Source organism: Myotis nattereri, assembly GCF_964212035.1.
Source record: "Myotis nattereri genome assembly, chromosome: 5".
In the NCBI taxonomy this organism is placed as follows: Eukaryota; Metazoa; Chordata; class Mammalia; order Chiroptera; family Vespertilionidae; genus Myotis; species Myotis nattereri.
The window spans coordinates 67,542,021-67,564,979 of NC_138080.1; the positions used below are offsets into that span (position 1 = coordinate 67,542,021).

The 22,959-nt window shown below is 37.3% G+C and overlaps 1 protein-coding gene across 1 annotated transcript in view; it reads left to right on the forward strand.

Moving 5' to 3' along the window:
* The first annotated feature begins 651 nt into the window (after positions 1 to 651).
* The window catches only part of SCLT1 (sodium channel and clathrin linker 1), a 100,216-nt gene continuing 77,908 nt past the window's right edge, over positions 652 to 22,959 (forward strand). The window contains exons 1-6 of the mRNA XM_081093496.1: positions 652 to 1,210; positions 11,044 to 11,111; positions 14,598 to 14,656; positions 15,200 to 15,272; positions 18,675 to 18,730; positions 20,633 to 20,768. Of these exons, the coding sequence (XP_080949622.1) occupies positions 1,177 to 1,210; positions 11,044 to 11,111; positions 14,598 to 14,656; positions 15,200 to 15,272; positions 18,675 to 18,730; positions 20,633 to 20,768 (426 nt within the window). The 5' untranslated portion in view covers positions 652 to 1,176. The remainder of the gene's footprint in view (positions 1,211 to 11,043; positions 11,112 to 14,597; positions 14,657 to 15,199; positions 15,273 to 18,674; positions 18,731 to 20,632; positions 20,769 to 22,959) is intronic.

Genomic DNA, 22,959 nt, shown 5'->3' on the forward strand with positions numbered 1-22,959 from the left:
AATTGTAATCCGCCCACAGATGTAAAGTTTTGCCTAATTCTTTTCTTGCAAAAATGTAATTTTTGTTTTTCCCCCTTTGGGCGAAGAAAGTTATCTCTAAAGAAACAACTGCTGAATTTGCAGGGCCTTTGGAGTACTTCTAACTACATGCCTCATTGCTACTCAGTTAAATATTCAAACAACTGTCTCCTTGCTCCAAAGACCCGAGAGGGTGAGGACGGTACTTCGTTTCTGGAGATTACCGAGTCCTCACTCAGAAAGCCTCCAGCGGGTGAGCCTTGGTGTGGCCTCTGAAGACGCCAGTCTGAGTTTTGCACCCCCCCCCACCCCCCAGAACCCCAGATCCTTTCCAAACCTCCCCCTCCCCGCTTTGGAGAGCGGGTTCTCCCAGTCCAGAAGTCTAGGAAAGATACTGGGGAACTGTAAACATCTATTTAATAACCTACCTAGGTTTACATTTGGGGGGTTTTCTTAAAAAAAAAAAATACCAGCTGGGTCCCCCCACCTGAAGACACAGGTCCGCCAGCTTTCCCGCCACCACTCCGCCGGCTCAGCTGGCTGTCATCCCCCTTCCCACAGCTCCGCTCCCAGCTTGACAAATAGCCAATAGCGTGCGAGGACGCTAGGAAGCGTGATGACGTTAGCGCTGACGCCCGCGTGAGGACGCACGCGGCATCACCGTCTCCTAGGAGCGGTTCGGGGCACCCGTTTCAAAGTCGCAGGGCGGGCCTTTTGGACTTCCGCTCTGGCCCGGCCACCCTGAGGTCGCCACTCGCTCCGCGAAGGAGGCCGCCACCGGGCTGCCCGCCGGCGCCCTCCGCGCTCTGGAAGGTGGCCCGACACGACCCCGAGTGACCCGTTGGACGCCTGTACCCAGCCGCGTCCCGTCCCACCCGCGTCCCGTCCCACCCAGCTGAGATTCGTGTGAACGCGGGACAGAATGCACTTGGCGGGTCCCCAGCAAACCTGAAAGCTGAAGTCTCTTTCCCGATCGAGAGACTTGGCTGGGACTCGGGAGGAGGCGCGGCCCCCGTGGACGCCGCGGGAGTCGGGTGCTGATTACAACGCTGGGCAACGTCCGGAGCGGCGCCCTAGGTTTGTCTTCCCGCACACGAGTCCTGTGTCTTTTTGAGGAAAGTAACGGTGGTGAATGCTCCAAACTCAGATTTCATCCCAATGGCCGCAGAAATGGACCCACTGAGAGAGAAAAGTAAGCTCCTTATTCCTTTCCTGAGAATTCTTAGCCTGAGTATTTAATGTCATCGTTGACCAACGAATATTTTTTGAATACCTCTTGGGTGCGTGGAAATGCGTGGAAACTTAAGTCCGCTGCAGAAAAGCTTGGTGGTACCTAGGAGGATGTGCATATACTGGAGCAGAACCGCTTGGTGAACACGTGCAGGTTCCTTAAGCTCACCCGGGACTGACGCTAAACATGTTCATATGCTTCTCACAGGCTGGGGGGGGGGGGGGGGGGGGACATTAGAGCAGCGGTTCTCAACCTGTGGGTCGCGAACCCTTTGGCGGTCGAACGACCCTTTCACAGGGGTCGCCTAAGACCATCCTGCATACCAGATATTTATATTACGATCCATAACAGTAGCAACATGACAGTGATAAAGTATCAACGAAAATAATTTTATGGTTGGGTCACAACGTGAGGCACTGTATTTAAAGGGCCAGAAGGTTGAGAACCACTGCCTTAGAGAGCAACAGCTGGGAAGGGCTTCTCAGGCTGCAGCTGGAACCCGGAGGCACAGCCCTGGCCGTGTGTTCAGAGGCTCTTTGTGGAAGTCCTCCCCTTTCAGTGATGTGCCAGAGCTGTATAAGCATAGCTGCCACCAATGTGAAGAGGACAGTTCTACCCTCCAGGAACTTAAATCAAGGAGGGAAATAAGTAAATTCCATAAGTACACTGAAGGGGCAGCAGCTGCTAACTCCTCTGTCTCCGTTTCTTCCTAGGTTGTTGGCACGGTTAAAATAGTGTTAAAAAATGTGAAGGATTTGGAATTGTATCTGACACATGGTGCTAAACAAAAACTAACTGGTATTGTACAGGCTTATTGTTAACTGTGGTCAAGGAAGGTGCCATTGGGCTGGAATGTGAAGTACTGATAGGAATTTACCAGGCACCCCAAATAGAACAGTATTTGCAACATCGAGGAGGTTAGGAATGTGCTTAGTTAACAACTTGCAAGGAGGCTAGCTTGGACGGAATGTGCTTTATAGAGAGAAATGACAAGTGCAGCTGAAAGGGAAGAGTGGGGGCCCGCGGGCCGGATCCGGCCCGTTTGAAATGAATAAAACTATTGAAAAAAAAGACCGTACCCTTTTATGTAATGATGTTTACTTTGAATTTATATTAGTTCACACAAACAACTCCATCCATGCTTTTGTTCCGGCCCTCCGGTCCAGTTTGAGAACCCATTGTGGCCCTCGAGTCAAAAAGTTGGCCCACCCCTGGGCTAGGTGGTCAACAGCCTTGTCTGCTATGTGTTCAGGAGTTTGGACCATTGCACAGGTTACAGGAACCACTGAAAAGAAATCAATTGAGAATAGCATGATCAAACTGATTTTGAAAGCCCAGTGTGGCTGTTGTGAGGAACATGCCTTAGAGCACAGTGCAATTAGGTGACTTACCACCCAAGTAAGAAATGAACTAAGGTTGGTTCAATGAGATTGGAGATTAGGGGATTTGGGAGAAAGAGGTGGAGGGCAACCAGGAAGATTGGGGCCGGGGGGGGGGGGGGGGGACACAGCAGGTTTCATTTTGGAAGCATTATAGACCAGTGGTGAAGAACTCAGCCCATCTCTGACATTCTTTACATTGGCTTCTATTGAACTCAATTGCCTCTTTTCATTTGCTCCACTGGGATTTCAGAGTCTCGCTCAAGACCGTGTGATTTGGTACTTTTCATCTGGGAACTCCACATGACACCACTTCTTTATGATAAAGTGTCAGCTTTACACATCATAAGCACTGGCAATTCCACACCCAGTCAGGCTTCTAGTAAACTTCTAGCATATTTGCAGAACACTATTCTTCCATTTCCACCTGAGAAGGGAGATCTGATAGTTCTTAGGGATCTGTTCAAAGAGGGACTTGTGTGTCAAGTTAAGAAATGAAGAATTTGTTCTTGTAGTGGGAATTAATGGATAGTGGGGATAGACTCATTTTTTCTTTTCATTCTTTTAATAGTGTTTTCACAGAACAGAACTTGCTAATTTTGGTGAAGTTTAATTTCTCAATTTGTTTTTTTATGGTTCTGTGTCATATCTTGAAATCTTTGCCCTAACCCAAGGGTGCAAAGATTTTCTTCTGTGTTTTTTTCTAGAAGTTTTGTAGTTTTATGATCCATTTTGAGTTGAATTTTGTAAGGGTTGAGGCTCATTTTTTTGTATATGGATGCCCAATCAAAAGAATATCCTTTCTCCATTGGAGTACCTTTGACCTTGGTTAAAAATCAGTTGTCTGTATTTGTGTAGGTCCATTTCTGGACTTGATACTGTTCCATTAATCTGTTTAAAGTTTTATAATAAGTCTTAAAATCAGATAGTGTTAGCCTTTCAAATGTGTTCTTTTTCACAGTTGTTTTGGCTATCCTATGCCCTTTGCACTTCCATATAAATTTTAGAAGCAGCTTGTCAGTTTCTACAAAGACAGATGCTTGGATTTTAATAGGCATTGCATTGAAACTACTGATCAATTTGTGTAGATTATATTGAGTTATCTGAGCAATGAAAAGTTATATATCCATTGAAATATCTCTTCGTTAATTTCTCTCAGCAATATTTGATATTTTTTAGTATATAGGTTTTGCATACCTTTTATCAGATGTATTGCTGTTTTGATACTATTGTAAATGGTATTAGTCTTTTACCTTCATTTTTTTATTTATCATTGCTACTATAGAGAAGTCTTTATTTTTGCCAATTGTACCCTGCAACCTTTCTAAACCCACTAATTAGTTGTAATAGTTTTTTTTTTAAAGCCCATTAGATTTTCTACATAGACGATCTTTTCATCTTATAAACATAATTTTACTCCTTTCCAATTTGAATGCCGTTCATTTCGTTTTCTTGCCTTATTGCACTGACTAGAACCTCCAGCACAGGTGCTGAACAGAAATGGTTGAAATGGACATTCTTGTCTTGTTCCTAATTTTAGGAAGAAAACATTTATCCTTCAAAATTAAGTATGATGCTAGCTATAGGTTTTTCATTGATGTTCTTAATAGGTAGAAGATGTTCCTTTCTATTCCTGGTTTTCTGAGTGTTTTTATCAGAATGGATGTTAGATTTTTTTCAAAGGATGTTTCTGCATTTTATTGAGATAAGATTTTTTTCATTTTTAGTTTGTTAATAGGGTGATTTACATTGATTAAATCTCAAATGTAAAGCTCTTTTTCTGTTTTTTGGTGTGTTTTTTGGGGGTGGGGCGGGGGAGATAAACTCCTCTTGGTCTTGATGTATTATCCTGTTTATATATTGTTAAATTTCATTTTCTAAAAGTTTGTTTAAAATTTTAACATCTATGTTCATAAAGCTTTTTTTTTTCTTCTTCTAATGTCTTTGTCTGGTTTTAGTCTCAGATAATGCTCTTCTCATAAAGTTACGTGGAAAATATTTTGTTCTCTTCAATACAGTGGGGCCTTGACTTACGAGTGTCCCGACTAACGAGTTTTTTGAGATATCAGCTGTCTCTCCACGGATTTTTTGCATTGAGTTGACAGAGTAATTTGAGTTAATGAGCTCCTTAATGAGCTCGGTCTCAGAACGAATTAAACTCGTAAGTCAAGGCCTCACTGTATTCTGAAAGAATTGATGCAAATTTGGTGTTATTTCTTCCTTAAATGTTTGGTAGAACTCACCACTGAAGCCAGTTAGACCTAGAATTTTCTTCGTGGAAAGTTTAAACTACAAATTCAATTTCCTTGATAGATAAAGTGACAATTCCATATCCTATTATGTACTTGAGAGAGGCTCTCTGCAGATCTCATATGTCCAGAGTTCTGTCGCTGCGCAGCTTTCTCTCCTACACTTTGAACTGCCTATTTTAATTTACTTTATCTTCATCGACTCAGCTCCATCACCTTAACTCAAGAGAATTTGCTTGATTTCTGTCTGCATTTTCCCTCCCTGTGCTATGGCTTGGAACGTCTTTCAGGCCATTAAGCTGGGGCAATTATATGTCTCACCTTATCTGTTTTATATCTCTCATATTATTGTCTGATGTCTGGCGTCTTGCAGACCATTGTTTCTTTTTTGTTGTTGTTATTTTGGGTTTTGCAACCCAGGCACATGTCCTGACCAGGAATTTAACCTTGACCTCCTGGTTCATAAGTCAATGCTCAACCACTGAGCCATGCTGGCTGAGCTAAATATCTAATTATTAAATCAGTAGTATATTGGCAGATTGATAAATGTATGGATCAGTGGAATAAATCAGCACAGGAAAAGACACATATATCATAAACATGCTATCTGAAAGAATCCTATGTAATAAAACCCTAATATGCAAGTTGACCAATGGCAAATGACCAGTTGCTATGATGTGCACTGACCACCAGGGGGCAGATGCCCAATGCAGGAGCTGCTCCCTGGTGGGCAGTGTGCTCCTACAGGAGAAGCACTACTCAGCCAGAAGCCAGGCTCATAGCTAAAGAGCGCAGCGGCGGTGGCAGAAACCTCTTCCACTTCCGCTGCAGGCTGGCGGTAAGGAGTTAGGAGTCCTGGACTGTGAGAGGGATGTCTGACTGCCGGCAGGTGGACACCCTCCGAGGGGTCCCAGACTGTGAGAGGGTGCAGGCTGGGCTGAGGGACCCCCCTCCAGTGCTTGAATTTCATGCACCAGGCCTCTAGTAGGCAATAAAAATCAGTGGCAAAAGGATAGACTATTCAGCAAATTATGCTAGAATAACTGGCTATTCAAATAGGAAAGAAAAAATGACAAAGATGCCTTTTGTACACTATATAGAAAAATCACCTCCAGGTTGATTGAAGGATAAATTCTCTAACTTTCAGAAAAAAATACAAGAGGGTATCGTTATTTTCTCAGGATAGAAGACTTCTTCACAGACAAAGGTTTTTGACTGGAAGAAAAGATATATAAATAGACTGCATTATAAATAAAAACTTGGATATCACAAAAGATGTCATCAATAAATTTCTAGCTACAGAAGGGGAGAATATGTGTATTTACAATAAATATAACTGAGAGTTGATTAGCATCTACCAGTAGAATTGTAAAGATCTTTCACAAACATTAATACATTTACACTAATAGAAAAGTGGTTAAAGAATATGACCAGGCCACTTATAAAATTTAAAACCTGAAAAACTACTAAAAAAATGAAAAGATATCAATCTTATTAGTCATCTAAAAAAGTAAAATAAATAATTGTGTGATAAGTGCTTGTTGAACGAGTGAAGGAAATGCTAGATTTAAAAAAAAATACTAGATTTAAGTTATAGTAAAATTTTCTCCATTTAGTAGTCAGCCTGTAAAGATTGGATGTTTCCCTCATTATTAATCCACAATTGACTTTTTAAACATATTTAATTACTTTTTAACATACTAATCACAACTCAGATTTAGTGTTTTGTCTTATTTGAAAACACTTTCAGGGGAAGAAAGAAGTAGTTTGTATTGGAATTATTATATCCAGAGACAAAACTCTAATCTCCTTTTAAGACTGAGAGGGAAGAAGAGTAATAAGCAAAAGCTAGATCCTTCGTATAGTCGTGGTAAAGTTTTAGTGTTAACTTTAAAGTTTTGAGAATAACAGTAAAAAAATTATGGAAATTCCTCTTAAACTCAGTAAAAAATCAAAAACTATTTACATTATTTTTAAATAGATTTTTATTTATTTCAGAGAGGAAGGGAGAGGGAGAGAGAGAAACATCAGTGATGATAGAGAATCACTGATTGCTTCCTGCACTCTCCCGACTGGGGATGAAGCCTGCAACCGGGGCATGTGCTCTGACTGTAAGTCAAAGGGCCAGCTATTTACATTATTAATGCCCCATAATTACTCGTTCCTTTGTGAGAATCACATGTATCCATCATATTTCTCATCTAAATTATGTACACTTTTAAGGAAGAAACTATTATCTGAAGTCCTCAACATAGAATGTTGATACAACATAGAATGATAATGTGTGTACATTATATATACATTTTTATTTATATGTGTATATATTGTTCATATGTATTCCATATATGTGCATATTTGCTTATTATAACATATACAGAAGAGTAAAGAAAACAAATATAAAGCTAAGTGAATTATTACAAAGTTCAAAACCATGCAACTGCAACCCAGGTCAAGATTGCTAGGACCCCAGAAACAAGCCCTCTTGTAATCATAATCGCTACTTCTCTTCAAAGATAATTGAAAATAACCAATGTCTTTAAGTTTACACTAAAGTTCAGTTGTGCCTGTGTGTGAACTTTATGTAAATGGAACCATAAATTGTGTATCCTTGTGTATTTGGCTTCTTTCATTCAACATTATGTTTTTGAGATTTACTCATATTTTTGCATGTAGATGTACTTTAATTTCATTCCTGTAGGGTGTTTCAGTTTTTTGGGGGGTTTTTATTAAATATATTTTATTGATTTTTTACAGAGAGGAGGGAAGAAGGATAGAGAGTTAAAAACATCGATGAGAAAGAAACATCGATCAGCTGCCTCCTGCACACCCCCTACTGGGCATGTGCCCGCAATCAAGGAACATGCCCTTGACCAGAATCAACCTGGGACCCTTGAGTCCGCAGGCTGAAGCTCTATCCACTGAGCCAAACCGGTTAGGGCAGGGTGTTTCAGTTTTTAAATGTATCACATTTATCCATTGTTGTTTTTTTTAATGGATATTTGCATTTGTTTCCATCTTGGGGCCATTAAGAATAATGCTTATCAGACAAGGTTATTAACCTTCTTTTGTCTTTTTATACTCTTAACAGTCTCTTTTTTATGAACAGTATTTAACTTTAATGTAGTCCAATTTATCATTTTTTTTCTTTTATGGCCAGTGCTTTTTGTGTTCTGATTTTAAAATCTTTCCCTGCCCTAAGGTTATGAAGATATTATCTTTGTTCTCTTCTAGAACTTATTGTTGTCATTCATAGTTAGATCTTCATTTCAGCGAGAATTAATTTTTATGGATGATGTTTCATTCTTTCCATGAGGATCATCCAGTTGACCCAGAACCACTTTCAAAGAGATTCTTCTTTTTCCTGCTCTGCTCTGGATCATAGTTCCCCTTCAATCATAATTCAGGTGCTCATATATATATGAATATATTTCTGGATTCTCTTCCATTGTTCAGTTTTGTTTATTTTTATATAACGATCCCACTGCCTAAATTGCTGTAGTTTTATAATAAACTGGAGGCTCGGTACACGAAATTTGTGCACGGGTAGGGTCCCTAGCCTGACCGGCGATCAGGGCCGATCAGGGCCTTCTGACTGCTGGCCAGGGCCTTCCTTCGTTCTGTGCCAACCCCTGGTGGTCAGCATACGTCATAGCAAGCAGTCAAACTCCTGAGGGGACACTGCATATTAGCCTTTTATATATATAGATCTTTCAACACTCAACCACTGAGCAATGGTGACTGGGCTCTTGATATCTGGTAAAGCAAGTCTTCCCCTGTTCTTATTTTATAAAAACATCTTAGCTATTCTCATTGTATTTCCACCTATATTTTAGAATTGATTTTTAAATTTCTGAAAAATCCTCTTTGGGAATATTAATTGGCATTGCATTGAGCCTAGACATTGCTTTGGGGAGAATTGACATCTTGACAACACTGAATCCTATACACCATGACTATCTTTCCATGTATTTAGGACTTTAATTTATTAATCTTCTGAATGTTCCATAGTTTTCTATGCAAGTCTTACACATTTTTTTTTTTGCTAGATTTGTTTCTGGACATTGACATTTTTATTTTACTTTAAATGTATTTTATAACTTTATGTTGCCAGTATATAGAAATATAATTACTTTTTTTATAATGACTTGTTGTATCCAGTAATCTTGCTAAACTTAATTATTGATTCTCAAAATTTTATCTTTGTTCTTTTGGATTTACTACATACACACTTATAACTCTAAATAATGACAACTTTTTATATATTTTAAATTTTTATACCTCTTATTTCTTCTATTTACCTTATTGTGTTAACTTAGACCTCTAGTAGAGTGTGAACACATGTCAAAAGAACTTATCTCCTGTCATTCCCAGTTTCCAAGGGAGAGTTTTTAACATTTTTCACACTTAAGTATGATGTTTGTTGCGTGTTTACATAGAAATCCATTATCATATTAAGGAACATTCTGTTCCTACGTTCCTAAAGCTTTATAATGAATATATCTTGAATTTCTTTTAAAAAAATTTTGTTTTATTGCTTAAAGTATTACAAAGAGTATTACATATGTCTCCTTTTTCTCCCCCTTGACATTTCCCCGGCCTCCCCTACCCCCCAGTGTCTTATGTCCATTGGTTATGCTTATATGCATGCATACAAGTCCTTCGGTTGATCTCTTACCCCCCATCCCCTCGACCCTCCCCGGGCTTCCCACTGTAGTTTGACAGTCTGTTCGATATTGCTCTGCCTCTGTATCTATTTTTGTTCATCAGTTTATAATGGTCTTTATTATCCATAAATGAGTGAGATCATGTGGTATTTTTCTTTCATTGACTGGCTTATTTCACTTAGCATAATGCTCTCCAGTTCCATCCATGCTGTTGCAAATGGTAAGAATTCCTTCTTTTTTATAGCAGCATAGTATTCCATTGGGTAGATGTACCACAGTTTTCTAATCCATTCATCTGCTGATGGGCACTTAGGCTGTTTCCAGATCTTCGCAATGGTAAACTGTGCTGCTATGAACATAGGGATGCATATATCCTTTCTGATTGGTGTTTCTAGTTTCTTGGGATACATTCCTAGAAGTGGGATCATTGGGTCAAATGGGAGTTCCATTCATCAGATGTTTTTTCTATAACTTTTGAAATGATTGTTTTTGTTGATCCTCTTTTGGGTATGCTTATTTTCTATTTCTTTTGGAGGGTGACTAATCTTTGTGATTCCCTTTGCTGTTCTTTTTCTAACTTTTGGGGGTGGAAGTGCAGTTTATTGTCCTCAGTCTTTTTTTTCCTAGTATATGCAAGGTTTCCTAGAATATGTGAGATTAAAGCTATAGATTTCTCCTTAAGCAGGTTTCAAGGCATTGCGTTTTCACTACCATTCAGTTTACAGTACTTTCAACTTTGTTTTCTAATTTCTCCTGAGACCTGTGGGTTATTGAAAAGTAATTTTTTAACTTCAAAATTTTGGAGATTTTTTTCCTTTACTTTTTGGTTCTCTACTGCACTTTAATTGTGCTATATCAGATAACTTGCTGTCCTTAGCTTCTGTCTTTTGAAAGTTGTTGAGACTTGCCCCAGGACAATTTTAGATGTTCCAGGAGATATTGAAAGAATGAGTATTGTAAGTTTATCAGGTGCTATGTTTTACTGTGAATCAAAAGTATCACCTTGTATTTACTGGACCTCCTTTTTGTCTCTTGCTCACTCCTGCCTAATTTGGATTCTTCATCCTGCAGTTTCTCCTCAATGTGAAAGTTTGTCCTGAAAAAGAACTTCAGCAGATTTTAACAGTTCTAAAGAATATGGCTACAACTAATCTTTTTAACTTTTTTTACTTCTAGTAGCAGGAATTTAAAAAGAAATGTGCAGACTATTTTTTGAGAAAGCTCGGAGAGAGAGAAAATTAAAATTTATGAGATCAGAAAAAGTAGTTCTTTGCAGCTGTTGTTCTTTTTCCCATTGGCAATTGTTGGTTTAGGAATGTAGGAGGAGACCTATTCTTAAACTTGAAGTGATGTGTTGAAATTGATGGTTCATTTTATTTTAAGAGGTAATGGAGGCTAGCAGTTTTGCATTGGCTATATTAAATAATAACGTCTTTATTTCTAGTTTTTAAAAATTGAACATTACCCAATGAACTACAAATTGTTTGTTGTTGTTTTCTCAGCTCAAAGACTAAATGAAGTTCTCAGGCAGTGTCAAATGGAAAATGTTTCTAAATATTCAACATTGCAGGTATGTAAATTAAAGCCTAACAAACTGGTTCATTTGGGTTGTAAATATCTATACTAATAAAAGGGTAATATGCTAATTAGATCAGATAGACTGTATGTCTTCCAGACGTCCTTCTGGACAAAGCCACGGTGGCGGGGGCCAAGGCAGAGGTGGTTAGGGATGATCAGGCCAGCAGGGGAGAGCAGTTAGGGGCAATCAGGCTGGCAGGGGAGAGCAGGTAGGGGAGGATCAGGTGGGCAGGGGAGAGCAGTTAGGGGCGACCAGGTAGGCAGGCAGGTGAGCAGTTAGGAGCCAGCCGTCCTGGATTGCGAGAGGGTACAGGCTGGGCTGAGGGCCCTCTCCCCCCCACATGCACAAATTTTGTGCATCGGGCCTCTAGTATAAATATGAATTGAAATAAATTCTACTTTGGATTATTCTCATGTGACGTTGCCTACAGCAGTTTGAAATTTTACCTAAAATTTTGATGCATGTAAGGAGAAAAGCTTATTTTTGCTTAATGAATGTAAGTTCTTTGACCATAGAAATTGCCTTTTTTTTAGAGTTGGAGTTTACATATTATGCATAGTGTTAAAATTTCTGAGTTCTAAAATGAGAATTCATTGTTGTTTTGAAACATTCTAAAATTGTTTCTCAATATACAGCCAGTTGTAAACTTTAATTCCCTGAGTTTTCATAGATTATAACAGAAGCATAGACTAGCTCAAAGTAGTATATAATACATGGCATTGTTTTAAACATTTCTTTCCTTGGGTGTATGTTTTTATTTAAATATTTTGTTTAGATTTTATTAGCCATAAAGTATACCTATTGGTGGACTATGAATTACAGAATAGTAAAAGAAAAACTATATCCCTGGTTGGTTTGGCTCAGTGTACAGAGCATCAGCCTGTGGACTGAAGGGTCCCAGGTTCTGTTCCAATCAAGGGCATATGCCTGGGTTGCGGGCTTGATCCCCAGTAGGGGACATGATTTTCATCATTGATGTCTCTCTCCCTAACCCTTCCTCTCTGAAATCAATAAAAATATATATATTTTTTTTAAAAGGAAAAACTATAGCTCTTAGATTAGTGATAGCTGTCTACTGAGTCAATCAGAAAGTGTTTTGCTTTTGACGTAAGTGAATCTTGTAATTAAAACTGAATTTGTTTTTAAGGTATTAAAAAGAAAATTGTTTTTAAAGTATTATAAAAGGAATAGTTAGTTTGGTTGACTTGAGTATACTTATCCTTATAGATATTTTTTTTTTGTCCTAATGTGTACTCAACATTTAGCTATTGTTCTATGTTTTTATTTTCAAAGACCAGAGTCCAAGGATCTGGAAACAATCCATCCACTAATTCACTGTGTTAGTCATATATCTTTCTTATGTTATTTTTTTATGAACATTTAACTAAGAAACTATTAGTGTTTAGGTGATAGAGAATCTTTTGTAATCCAATAGCCTCTGAACTTTGCTCTAATTCTCAGGTTCTTTTGCTCCTGCGTAATGTTTTATAGAATACTGGAGGCCTGATGCTCAAAATTCATGCAAGATTAGGCCTTCCTTTCTCTGGCTGCCGGCACCAGCTTCCCTCTGACACCTGGGACCCGGGCTTCCCTCTGGCCGCCGGCAGGCACCCAGGACCCGGACTTTTGTTGCAGCCTCGGCTTTGTCTGAAAGGTCGTTTGGAAGGATGTCTGGTCTAATTAGCATATTATGCTTTTATTATTATAGAAGCCTGAAGGGGGGTTTCAAACAAAAGATTCATTTTAAATCCTGAAAAGGCTTTTGGGCAAGGTGTTGCATCATATATCCTGGAAGCTATGGCTGATTTGATAATGAAAGATGATTTTACCAGATAAAATAGTGACTCTAGTCAGCCCATTAGATGTACCTATATTATGCATTGTGATTATAATTCCTTAAAACCTAATGGCAACATAACAAATAGGGACACATCTAACCTTACTTAATAGTGTATTCTATGGTGAAATAAAGCTCCTTTAATTCTCTGAAAGTATACATTCTTCTCTTACATGTACCATTCGTATAGTCATACAATCATATCTTCATCCCTACCTCTTATTTTTAGACCTTCAAATTTTCAGACTTAATGAATTTAGCAGTGTCTTTGGATACAAGGCAAAAATTACAAATTTAATTTTATTTCTATAAAGAGCAGTAATCCACTATTAACAATGAAATTTAAATAGTGGTGCTACTTATACTAGCATGAAAAAAAAACATTAAATATTTAGGAATAGTTCTTTAAAAAGTGTATAAGATTTGAAAACTATAAAATATTGATAAGAGGGTAAAGAGGGGGAAATGGGAAAATAAAATATTGATAAAATTAAGAGTGAAATAAATGTAAGGATGTACTATGTTCATAGATTGCAAGGGTTGTTTTTTTAAATATATTTTTATTGATTTTAGAGAGGAAGGGAGAGGGAGAGAGAGATATAGAAACATCAGTGATGAGAGAGAATCATAGATTGGCTGCCTCCTGCACACTCCCCACTGGGGTTTGAGCCTGCAACCCAGGCATGCACCCTCGACCGGAATCAAACCCGGGACCTTTCAGTCCACAGGCCGACACTCTATCCATTGAGCCAGACCAGCTAGGGCGATTGCAAGGGTTATTAATTGCAACAAAATCTCAGTCAAAATGGTAGTAAGATATTTTCTTCAAACTTCTCAAGCTGTTTTCAAAATTTGTATGCAAAAAGCCAAGAAGAGTGCTCTGACTGCCCAACTGGCATGGCTCAGTGGTTGGGCATCAACCTATGAACGAGGAGGGCACGGTTCAATTCCTAGTGATGCACACTGAACACCAGGGGGCAGATGCTCAGTGCAGGAGCTGCCCCCAGCCCACAGGCCCCAGGCCAGCCAAGGCGGGTGTCAGTGGGGGGCCTCCTCCATCACCCTGCCAGTTGCCCCGCCGAGGGAGGCAACTGGCAGTGGCAGCAGGGGGCAGTGCTGGCAAGCGGGCGGCACCAGGTCGGCCAAGGCAGGTGTCAGTAGGCTCCCCCCACCCCCCGATTGTCCCGCCAGTCACCTCACAGATCGGCCCTGATGGCTGGTGAGACCTAGGAACCCTACCTGTACATGAATTTCATGCACCAGGCCTCTAATACACCCATAAGAAAAGACCTTTATAAGATAGTTCATTTAACAGTAGAAAGCATACTTATATTAATTTAATGCATTGTTTCTAATGTTTCACTATGAAGAACAATAATTGATGTAGATTTCTGATCAATATATTTTTTTTAACAATTTGAGAAAGTTATTCCTGTTTTTTAGTACGCCAAGATTTTTTATTATGTATAGGTGTTAAAATTTACCAAATCTAAAGATGATTTTTCCTTTCTCTCTTTTTTAATTGCAATAATAGAGTTTCTGTGATTATAAAAATTTTAATTGTATTTAGTTTATACTACTGTCAGTTTGGGCTAGGATGATCTGAGAAAACATTTTAAGAGTCGGATTCTCTCTTACAGAAAACTGCCTTCAAAGGAGAGGGAGGTGACCTATTAGGAAACTCAGTAGTTGACCAACGGTAAGGTTGAGTTACCAGAAAAATGTTGTTTTCTTAATTATATTTAATTATTGTCAAAATAATTCCCGTAGATTAGGAATGTTTATTTTGTAGTCTGCTATCAGTAATTAGATTTGAATGATCTGTCATTGAATTGAAAAGGGGAAAAAAAGCCAGTATCATAGTCTGTAAGAGTGGTTCTCAACTGGGGTGCTTTTGCTTCTGTCCCCTCCCCCGATGTTTGACAATAACTGGAAACATTTTTGCTTGTCACAACTGTGGAGGGTGAGGATGTTACTGTCATCTATTGGGTGGGGCCAGGGATGCCACTGAATGTCCTGCAGTACCCAGGTCGTCTCCCCACAGCAAATAACTATTCAGCACAGAATATTAATTTAGCTAAGGGTAAGAACCCCTGGTTTAGGGAAAAGGCAAAGTATTGATTTCTGTGGGGAAAGTTATAATAAGAATAGTAAAAGTTTTGATGTACAATATATTTCACAAGTTACATAGCTATTAAACAAGATTAAACAGAGTATGCCTTTTTTGTTATTTTTTCTTTAGCTTTTCAGCACCTCTTATTACTGAGTATGATAAGCATCTGGAAGAGCTAAATGGGCAGGTGAAATATTATCAGGTATGACATCATAGTTATCAAGATTTTTGTAATATTTTATTATAAGATAAGAAAAGGTAAAATAAGACTCCCTTTAAAAAAAAAAACATTGATAAGAAAGAAAATATTTAGCCCTGTGTGTGTGTGTGTGTGTGTGTGTGTTTGTGTGTGTGTGTGTGGTGTGTGTGTGTTTGGAGATTATCTTTGGTCTATTTTTTAATACAGTGTTTCCTTGCTCCTGCTGCCTGGCAGGAGCATCTCTTAGATGTGTAGAAACATCCATTAATCCATTATTTGCTTACATCTTTATTTTCCCCCTAGAAATACCCAAAACCGTTACATCTTTTTAGACCTTTCTCTTTACCCTCATTTTATCTGTATTTCCCATTATATGGATTCTGAATTTTCTCCCCAATTTCAAATATTATGTCTATCAGATTTTAAAAGCTATTGATCCACTTCTAATATAAGGCTAAGCTGTGGCAGCTTTTTTCTAACACTTCTTAGTAATTAGGGTTTATTTTAGGAGCGAAGGGGAGTGAAGAAACCGAGGAAGCTGTCCATACCGACAGATTATCATGGGTCCCAGTATTTTTAAGATTAGGGTATATAGCAGGTTCATGAAGAACTAGAGGTATAGCACATTATTATTTGGGATACTATCTGAATTTCAATTAGCTACATTTTTAGAGTATACCTAATATTTGTCATCTGTTTCTTTGATTTGAATTATTTTTCATTTTCCTTGCAAATTTTGACCTTTCTTATTGTTGGATAACCACACAGTAGAAGCATTTCTTAAATAGATGCTATATGTTCCAGCGAAGTCCACCAAAGTGATGGCCTCTTAAAGTGTTAATATACTCATCATTTTGTTTGGCTCAGATACAAATCCCTAAGTCAATTTAGTTGTGACACAGTAGCAGGGCTCACTTAATGTAATGCAAAAAGAAGAAAATATGCCTGTGGTCATTTAAGTTTTGAGCCAACCATAGTAACGTCTTTTAATCTTTCTAATGGACAATAGCGACAGAAAGCCCTCTTTTGCACAAATGACATTTTGCTTTTATTCTTAGGACCAGTGTGCTTCTGCTGGATTCCCTCTTTTGGAATTGGCTGTAATGACATATAGTTTCAATTGTTATAAAATGGAGTAGCTTGTTATCTTGAAATTAAACTTATAAAATTTTAAATTTTCATAATCTGTCTGATTTAATCAGCTATTTTACTAAGGTGTTTAACTTCATTTTTTCCATTTGGCATTCTCCATCTGAGAGTGATTACTGAATAATGACAAGAGAAGCTGAAAGCCCAAGCAAGAGTCTATGATAAGAATAGTTGCTACTTTAGATAGATAAAAAGAGGCTGATAGCTACTTCTAAGAACTGTTGCTTACATAGATATTATTGATTAGAACTAGTACTTATGATTTATCTTATTGACCCAGTCAAAAAATAGTATATCTTGAAAGCAAGATAAGTATCACTATAGTTTTCTATATGAAAGGTTTTCTTCCTCACCCTAGCCAGTTTGACTCAGTGGATAGAGCGTCAGCCTGCGGACTGAAGGGTCCTGGGTTCGATTCCTGGTCAGGGGCACATGCCTGGGTTTTGGGCTCGATCCCCAGTGGGGGGAATGCAGGAGGTAGCCAATCGATGATCCTCTCTCATCATTGATGTTTCTATCTTGCCCTTCCTCTTTGAGATCAATAAAATCACATTTAAACAAAAAGATTTTATTCCAGAAAATGTAAATAATAGGGGAAAATTTGATGATGTGAGATTTAGTTTCCTTCCAACCTCAAAGTAATTTGAAATATTTTACACAAAAAATATTTAGTGTGACTGTAATGATCCACCTTTAATCCTAGCTAATGGATACAGCTTCCACCTAAGAATTATTTGAGTAATAAATAGTTTTCAAGATATTCTGACATTGTTGCAACTTTTAAAGATCAGTTTTTTAAAAATTACAAAGTAGGAATAATTGCTACACTAAAATCTAGACCTCCTAGTTAGTGTGGCATTCAAGACCTGCCACCTGTCTTTTTAATTTTATCTCTCACTGCCATTGTTCCATGTATGGTCAGTTCTCAATTATCTGGTAGTAAATTCCTTCCTTTTGGCTTAATTGTGATTCAGGCACAGCAGGGAGCTGGAAAAGGTTCACTGTTTGAGCCAGCTTTGTAGATAGAATTAGCTGGTACTGATGTTCTGGGCCAAGCTGCCTTCAGCTTCTTTGGCAGGAAGTGGAGAGAAAGGCTGGGAGCATCGCCTTTCCCACCTTCCCTTGCCAGGTTCCTCCAGGCGTGCCTCCTCTCCTTTAGGCTCAGTACCTAGTCAAGACAATTGGGCAGATCAGGAGTTGGTTGCAGTTTTGTTTTAATTGTGATTTTACATGGCCTTCTTTCTGTTCTTCACTTTCCATTCACTCCGATTGGGTTATACATTCTTTTGCTTCTTTGCTATTCCTTACATTTCTCCCTACCTGAAATGCCCTTTCTTTCCTATTAAAATTCTGTTATCCTGCCAAAGCCGGTTTGGCTCAGTGGATGGAGCGTCGGCCTGCGGACTGAAGGGTCCCAGGTTCGATTCCGGTAGAGGGCATGTGCCTTGGCTGCGGGCACATCCCCGCTGGGAGATGTGCAGGAGGCAGCTGATCGATGTTTCTCTCTCATCGATGTTTCTGACTCTCTATCTCTCTCCCTTCCTCTCTGTAAAAAATCAATAAATTATATTTAAAAAAAAATAAAATAAAATTCTGTTATCCTTTTATCCCCTCAGGGAAAATTAGTCCTACCTTTATCTCATTCCCTTTACAGAATATATTTTATTCTTCTTTGTATTTTAATCATTTTTTACCCTCTTCCCTACTAAAGTATATGTTAGTGACTACATTGGTTTATATAGCAGCCTTGTGTAGTGCAGAGTTTAGACAGTTAATAAAAGTAGTGAATCAGAGCCTGAATGAAATAATGCTAAAGAAGATCTTCACATATTTTCTTTTTCACCGTTAACATTTGACTTTTGAAATACAGGCACTTACATGGGCTTCACCTAAACTAAGACGAATTAATTAAAATAAGCATTCACGGTATAGGGAGCATCTGATATTTGTTATAGTGACATAATGAAGAGTATCTTTTATCTGTTTTTCTATAAACATCTACAAATCATAGGAATTACATTTATAAATTTTCTCAATGTATTTATAAAATATTTATATTTTATTCAAAGTGAATGTTTCCTCAAGTTCTGTGTATCATTAAAATATTCATATTTAAGATTGCTTGTTAGAAGTAAAGAATAATTATTTCTTATCTAGAGACTAGTGTGATAGAATATGATTGCTTGTATACGAATGGAGACTTCATAGAGATCTAATTGGGAAATGTATGACTACAATGATATTTTATTCTTTCAGAAACAAGTGGGTGAGATGAAACTACAACTTGAAAGTGTCATCAAGGAAAATGAAAGGTATATTAATTAACTATTGTTTATTTTATTATTGTCTTAGATAAATTGTTTTTATTTAATATTTTATTTATGTGGTATACTGTTTATGAATGTGGTCTCTTGGACCTCATTTCTTATTTGATTCCTGGCTCTATTACTAGCTATGTGACCTTGGACAAGTTACTTAACCTCTTTGTACTGTAGTTTTCTTTTTTCTATAAAGTACATGAAATATGGCACATAATGAGCACCATATAAATGTTAGCAATTATTAGTAGTATAGTGTATAGTATGTATGTTATAAAATATACTGATAAAACGAAAACCTGTCAAGCACTCATCCAACTTACTAGGTCTACCAGTTAATTATGCAGATTTTTTTCAATAGATGGAGTTACACATATGTTGATATATATGTGATTTGATATGTATGCTCTTTTGTTGTATTGACAGCAGGCTTCAAAACTTCCTATGTCAAATTTGCTGAAGATGTTAACATCAAAAATATTTTTACGTTTATGTTCCCAAATTGATGCGTCTATCCATGTGTTCCTTCTCTATCCCATCCTTCTTCCCCTCTGCAAGAGGTTAACACTATCTTGAATTTTGTATTTGTCATTTTATTTTTAAAGTTTTTTTATAGGTATATGTATTTGTAACAATATGTTAGTTTTTAGTTTTGTTATTTATATGATTATTGTAAATATTTTATGCTTATAATTATATGAATTGATTTGAAATTTTTCTGATATTATGAAACTTTTTTCCTCCTAAGTTTGTATCATTTTAAAATAAAACGCTTAATCAGTCTATTAATTTGTACCTTCCTGTGCTTTCTTTTAGTTGTTTTAAAGTATGAACTATCTATAATTTAGATTAATATTTTAATTGAACTTATTGATGTGAATTGGTTAATAGAATTGTATAGGTTTCAGGTATACAGTTCTATAGTACATCATCTGTATATTGTATTGTGTGCTTACCACTCCAAGTCAAGTCTTCCGTCACCATTTATCCCCCTTTTACCTTCTTCTACCTCTCCCCATCCCTCTTCCTTCTGGCAATCACCATACTGTTCTCTGTGACCTGAGTTTTTCTTTTTTCTTTGCTTAATCCCTTCACCCTTCTCACACAGCATCTCCAACCTCTCCCCTCTGACAACTTTATCCATGAGTCTGTCTCCACTTTGTTAGTTTATTTTGTTCATTAGATTCCACATATAAGTGAAATCATATGGTACTTGTTTTTCTCTGATTGGCTTATTTCATTTAGCAAAATACTCTCTAGGTCGCTTGACTATAATTCTGAAAACCCTAAATTCTACTTCAAATTAAGTTGAATTTAAGGTTTTCAGAATTATGATCAAGCTTATGTAAGAAGGTGCTGAAAAATAAAGCCTCAATAATCTTGATTTCATAATAGCAACAATTTTATTCTCTATTTATTAACTGAGACGAGTAAGAGGTCAAATAAACTTGGTGAAACACAATGAAGAAAACAACAAATAATTCTATAAGATTTCATATCTCATTTCCATTTTATTGACTGTATGAAAACACAATCACATTTTAAGTATTTTTCTGAATGTTTTGTTTTATCAATTAATAAGGTATAATATCTGAATTTTACCTTTTTGAAAGTTTAAAGACACAAACTGATTACACTTGAATTCATATGATTTTTATGAATTCAAGTGTAATTAATGCTTTTGAAATTTAATGCTTTTGAAATTGTAAGATATTTTCACTCTTATAGCACAGTATTTAATGGCAATTAAACACTTCTAATTTTTTTGGTCTGCTTAAAAATGATTTTTTATGTTAAGAATGATTTTTTGACCCAAATGTTTGTTTAATTAACCTTAAATATTAATTACTGTTACTAAAATTAATTTAGATTATTACTATGTTAACTGTTCTAAAGGTTGCACAGTGAATTAAAAGATGCTGTTGTAAAACAGTTGGAGGCCCTTCCCTTTGGCACAGAGATGGGAAATGATATATACATAGATGATGAAACAGTCAGGAATCTTCAAGAACAGTTACAACTAGCCAATAAAGTAAGTGACATTTACATATTTTTAAATTATATCCTGAATAAACAGAGAGTTTGTAAAATCTGTGTTAATTGCCTGGGTTGGTGTGGTTTAGGGGTTGAGAGTCGTCCTATGAACTAAGGAGGTCTCAGTTTGATGCACGGTCGAAACATATGCCCAGGTTGTGGGCTCAATTCCCGTGGCATTGAGCATGTGGGAGGTGGCTGATCAATGATTCTCTCTCATTAATGGTGTTTCTACCTCTCTCTCCCTCTTGCTTCCTCTCTCAAATCAATAAAAATATATTTTTAAAAATCTGTGTTAATCATTATTTATGAACTAGAGGCCCAGTGCACAAAATTCATGTATGGGGGTGGTGTCCCTCAGCCTGGCCTACACCCTCTCCAATCTGGGACCCCTCGGGGGATGTCTGACTGCTGGTTTAGGCTTGATCCCTGACCCTGACCCTAACTGCTTTCTCCCCTGCTGGTCTGATAGCCCCTAACCGCCTCTGCCTCAGCCCCCGCCACCGTGGCTTTGTTCAGAAGGAAGTCGGATGTCCAGAAGATGTCCGGGTGACCTAGTGTAATTAGTGTATTACCCTTTTATTAGTATAGACTAGAGGCCCGATGCATGAAATTTGTGCAAGGGGCTAGGCCAGGGGTGGGCAAACTTTTTGACTCGAGGGCCACAATGGGTTCTTAAACTGGACTGGAGGGCCAGAACAAAAGCATGGATGGAGTGTTTGTGTGAACTAATATAAATTCAAAGTAAACATCATTACATAAAAGGGTACGGTCTTTTTTTTTTTTAGTTTTATTCATTTCAAACGGGCTGGATCTGGCCCACGGGCCGTAGTTTGCCCACGGCTGAGCTAGGCCTTTACAGCCCGGCTTTGTCTGGAAGGTCGTCTGGATGGTCGTTCAGCTGTTCGGCCATCAGTTCTAATTAGCATATTTAGCTTTTATTCTTATATTTTAATTGAATCATAAAGCTTTTAACATGAATTTATCTTATAAAAATATTTAATGTCAAGGAAATTTTTAAAGGGAAAAATCATTAGTTATCTATTTCTGTAAATTTATGTTTTTTATTTTTCTTCTGGTACTGTTGTCTTCATTATATTTTTCTAAAGTGATACTTCTACAATTACATTTTTTCTTGTTTTAGCCTCCCTCATAGTGATTGAACTATTTAGGAAGCCATGTTCTATATATCTTATTTTCAATACTAATTTTTTGTGGTTATACCTAAGGGAATTTTATTCTAACTTACAGTTTCATATCCGAGGTATCTCATCTCTTGTATGGATTTGAATCCCTATTCTACTTCTAGCTTTGTGCCTCAGTTTCTTCATTTATATAAGGGGACTAGAAATTCTGTATTACAATTTCGATTTTATGGTTATATATGAAGAGTCATATTTTTTTATTACTTGGAAATTTGGTTTTGGAATTGACTTATGAAAGTGATATTTTAGATCAATCAGCTAACTATATTTACCTTGATAAGGAGCATGTATCTAATATTGAGTTTAAAAAGTAATAGAAGAGGAAAAAATGAGGGAGTCATGTTCTTTACTTTGTTCTAGACTAGTGTTATCAGGAAGGACTTATAAATGTTTATGTAGACTAAATATATAGTAGTTTGTAGTTTCAAACTACTATGTTGTAGTTTCAAAAAACAAAATCAAGCAAACAAAATAACATGTCTCTAAAAAGCATCTCTCTTATAGTAGTTTTGTTGTTATAATGTCCAGTGCTAGATTTTATAAACTTGAAAATTATTTATTCTTTTTTAACATATTTTTTTTTACTTTCTTTTTAAAACCATACTCTCATTCCGTACCCTTTTCTCCTCCTGTCTTCCCTCTCTTTGCCTTTCCATCTGCATCTGGCTTGGTCTCCTGTCATATCTCTGAAGATAGTCCCACTTTTTTGTTACATTTGGATCAGTTATTTAGTAGAAGATTTGGTGAGGTCCAAGTTTGAGCACTCAAAAGAAGGAAAGCAGATTGGCTACAAATTTCCCCACAAGGTTTTTTCCAGACTCTGCCATCAACTTGCTGAGGGACCCTATGTCAATGGCTGGGGAGAGCATTAAGAAAATAATGCTCTCTACATGCTCCTTTAGTGTTTCTCAGTGAGTCTGGTTTCATGACTCCTCATCAGGATGCTTAAGAATTATTGAGGACCCCAAAAATATTTTTGTGTTT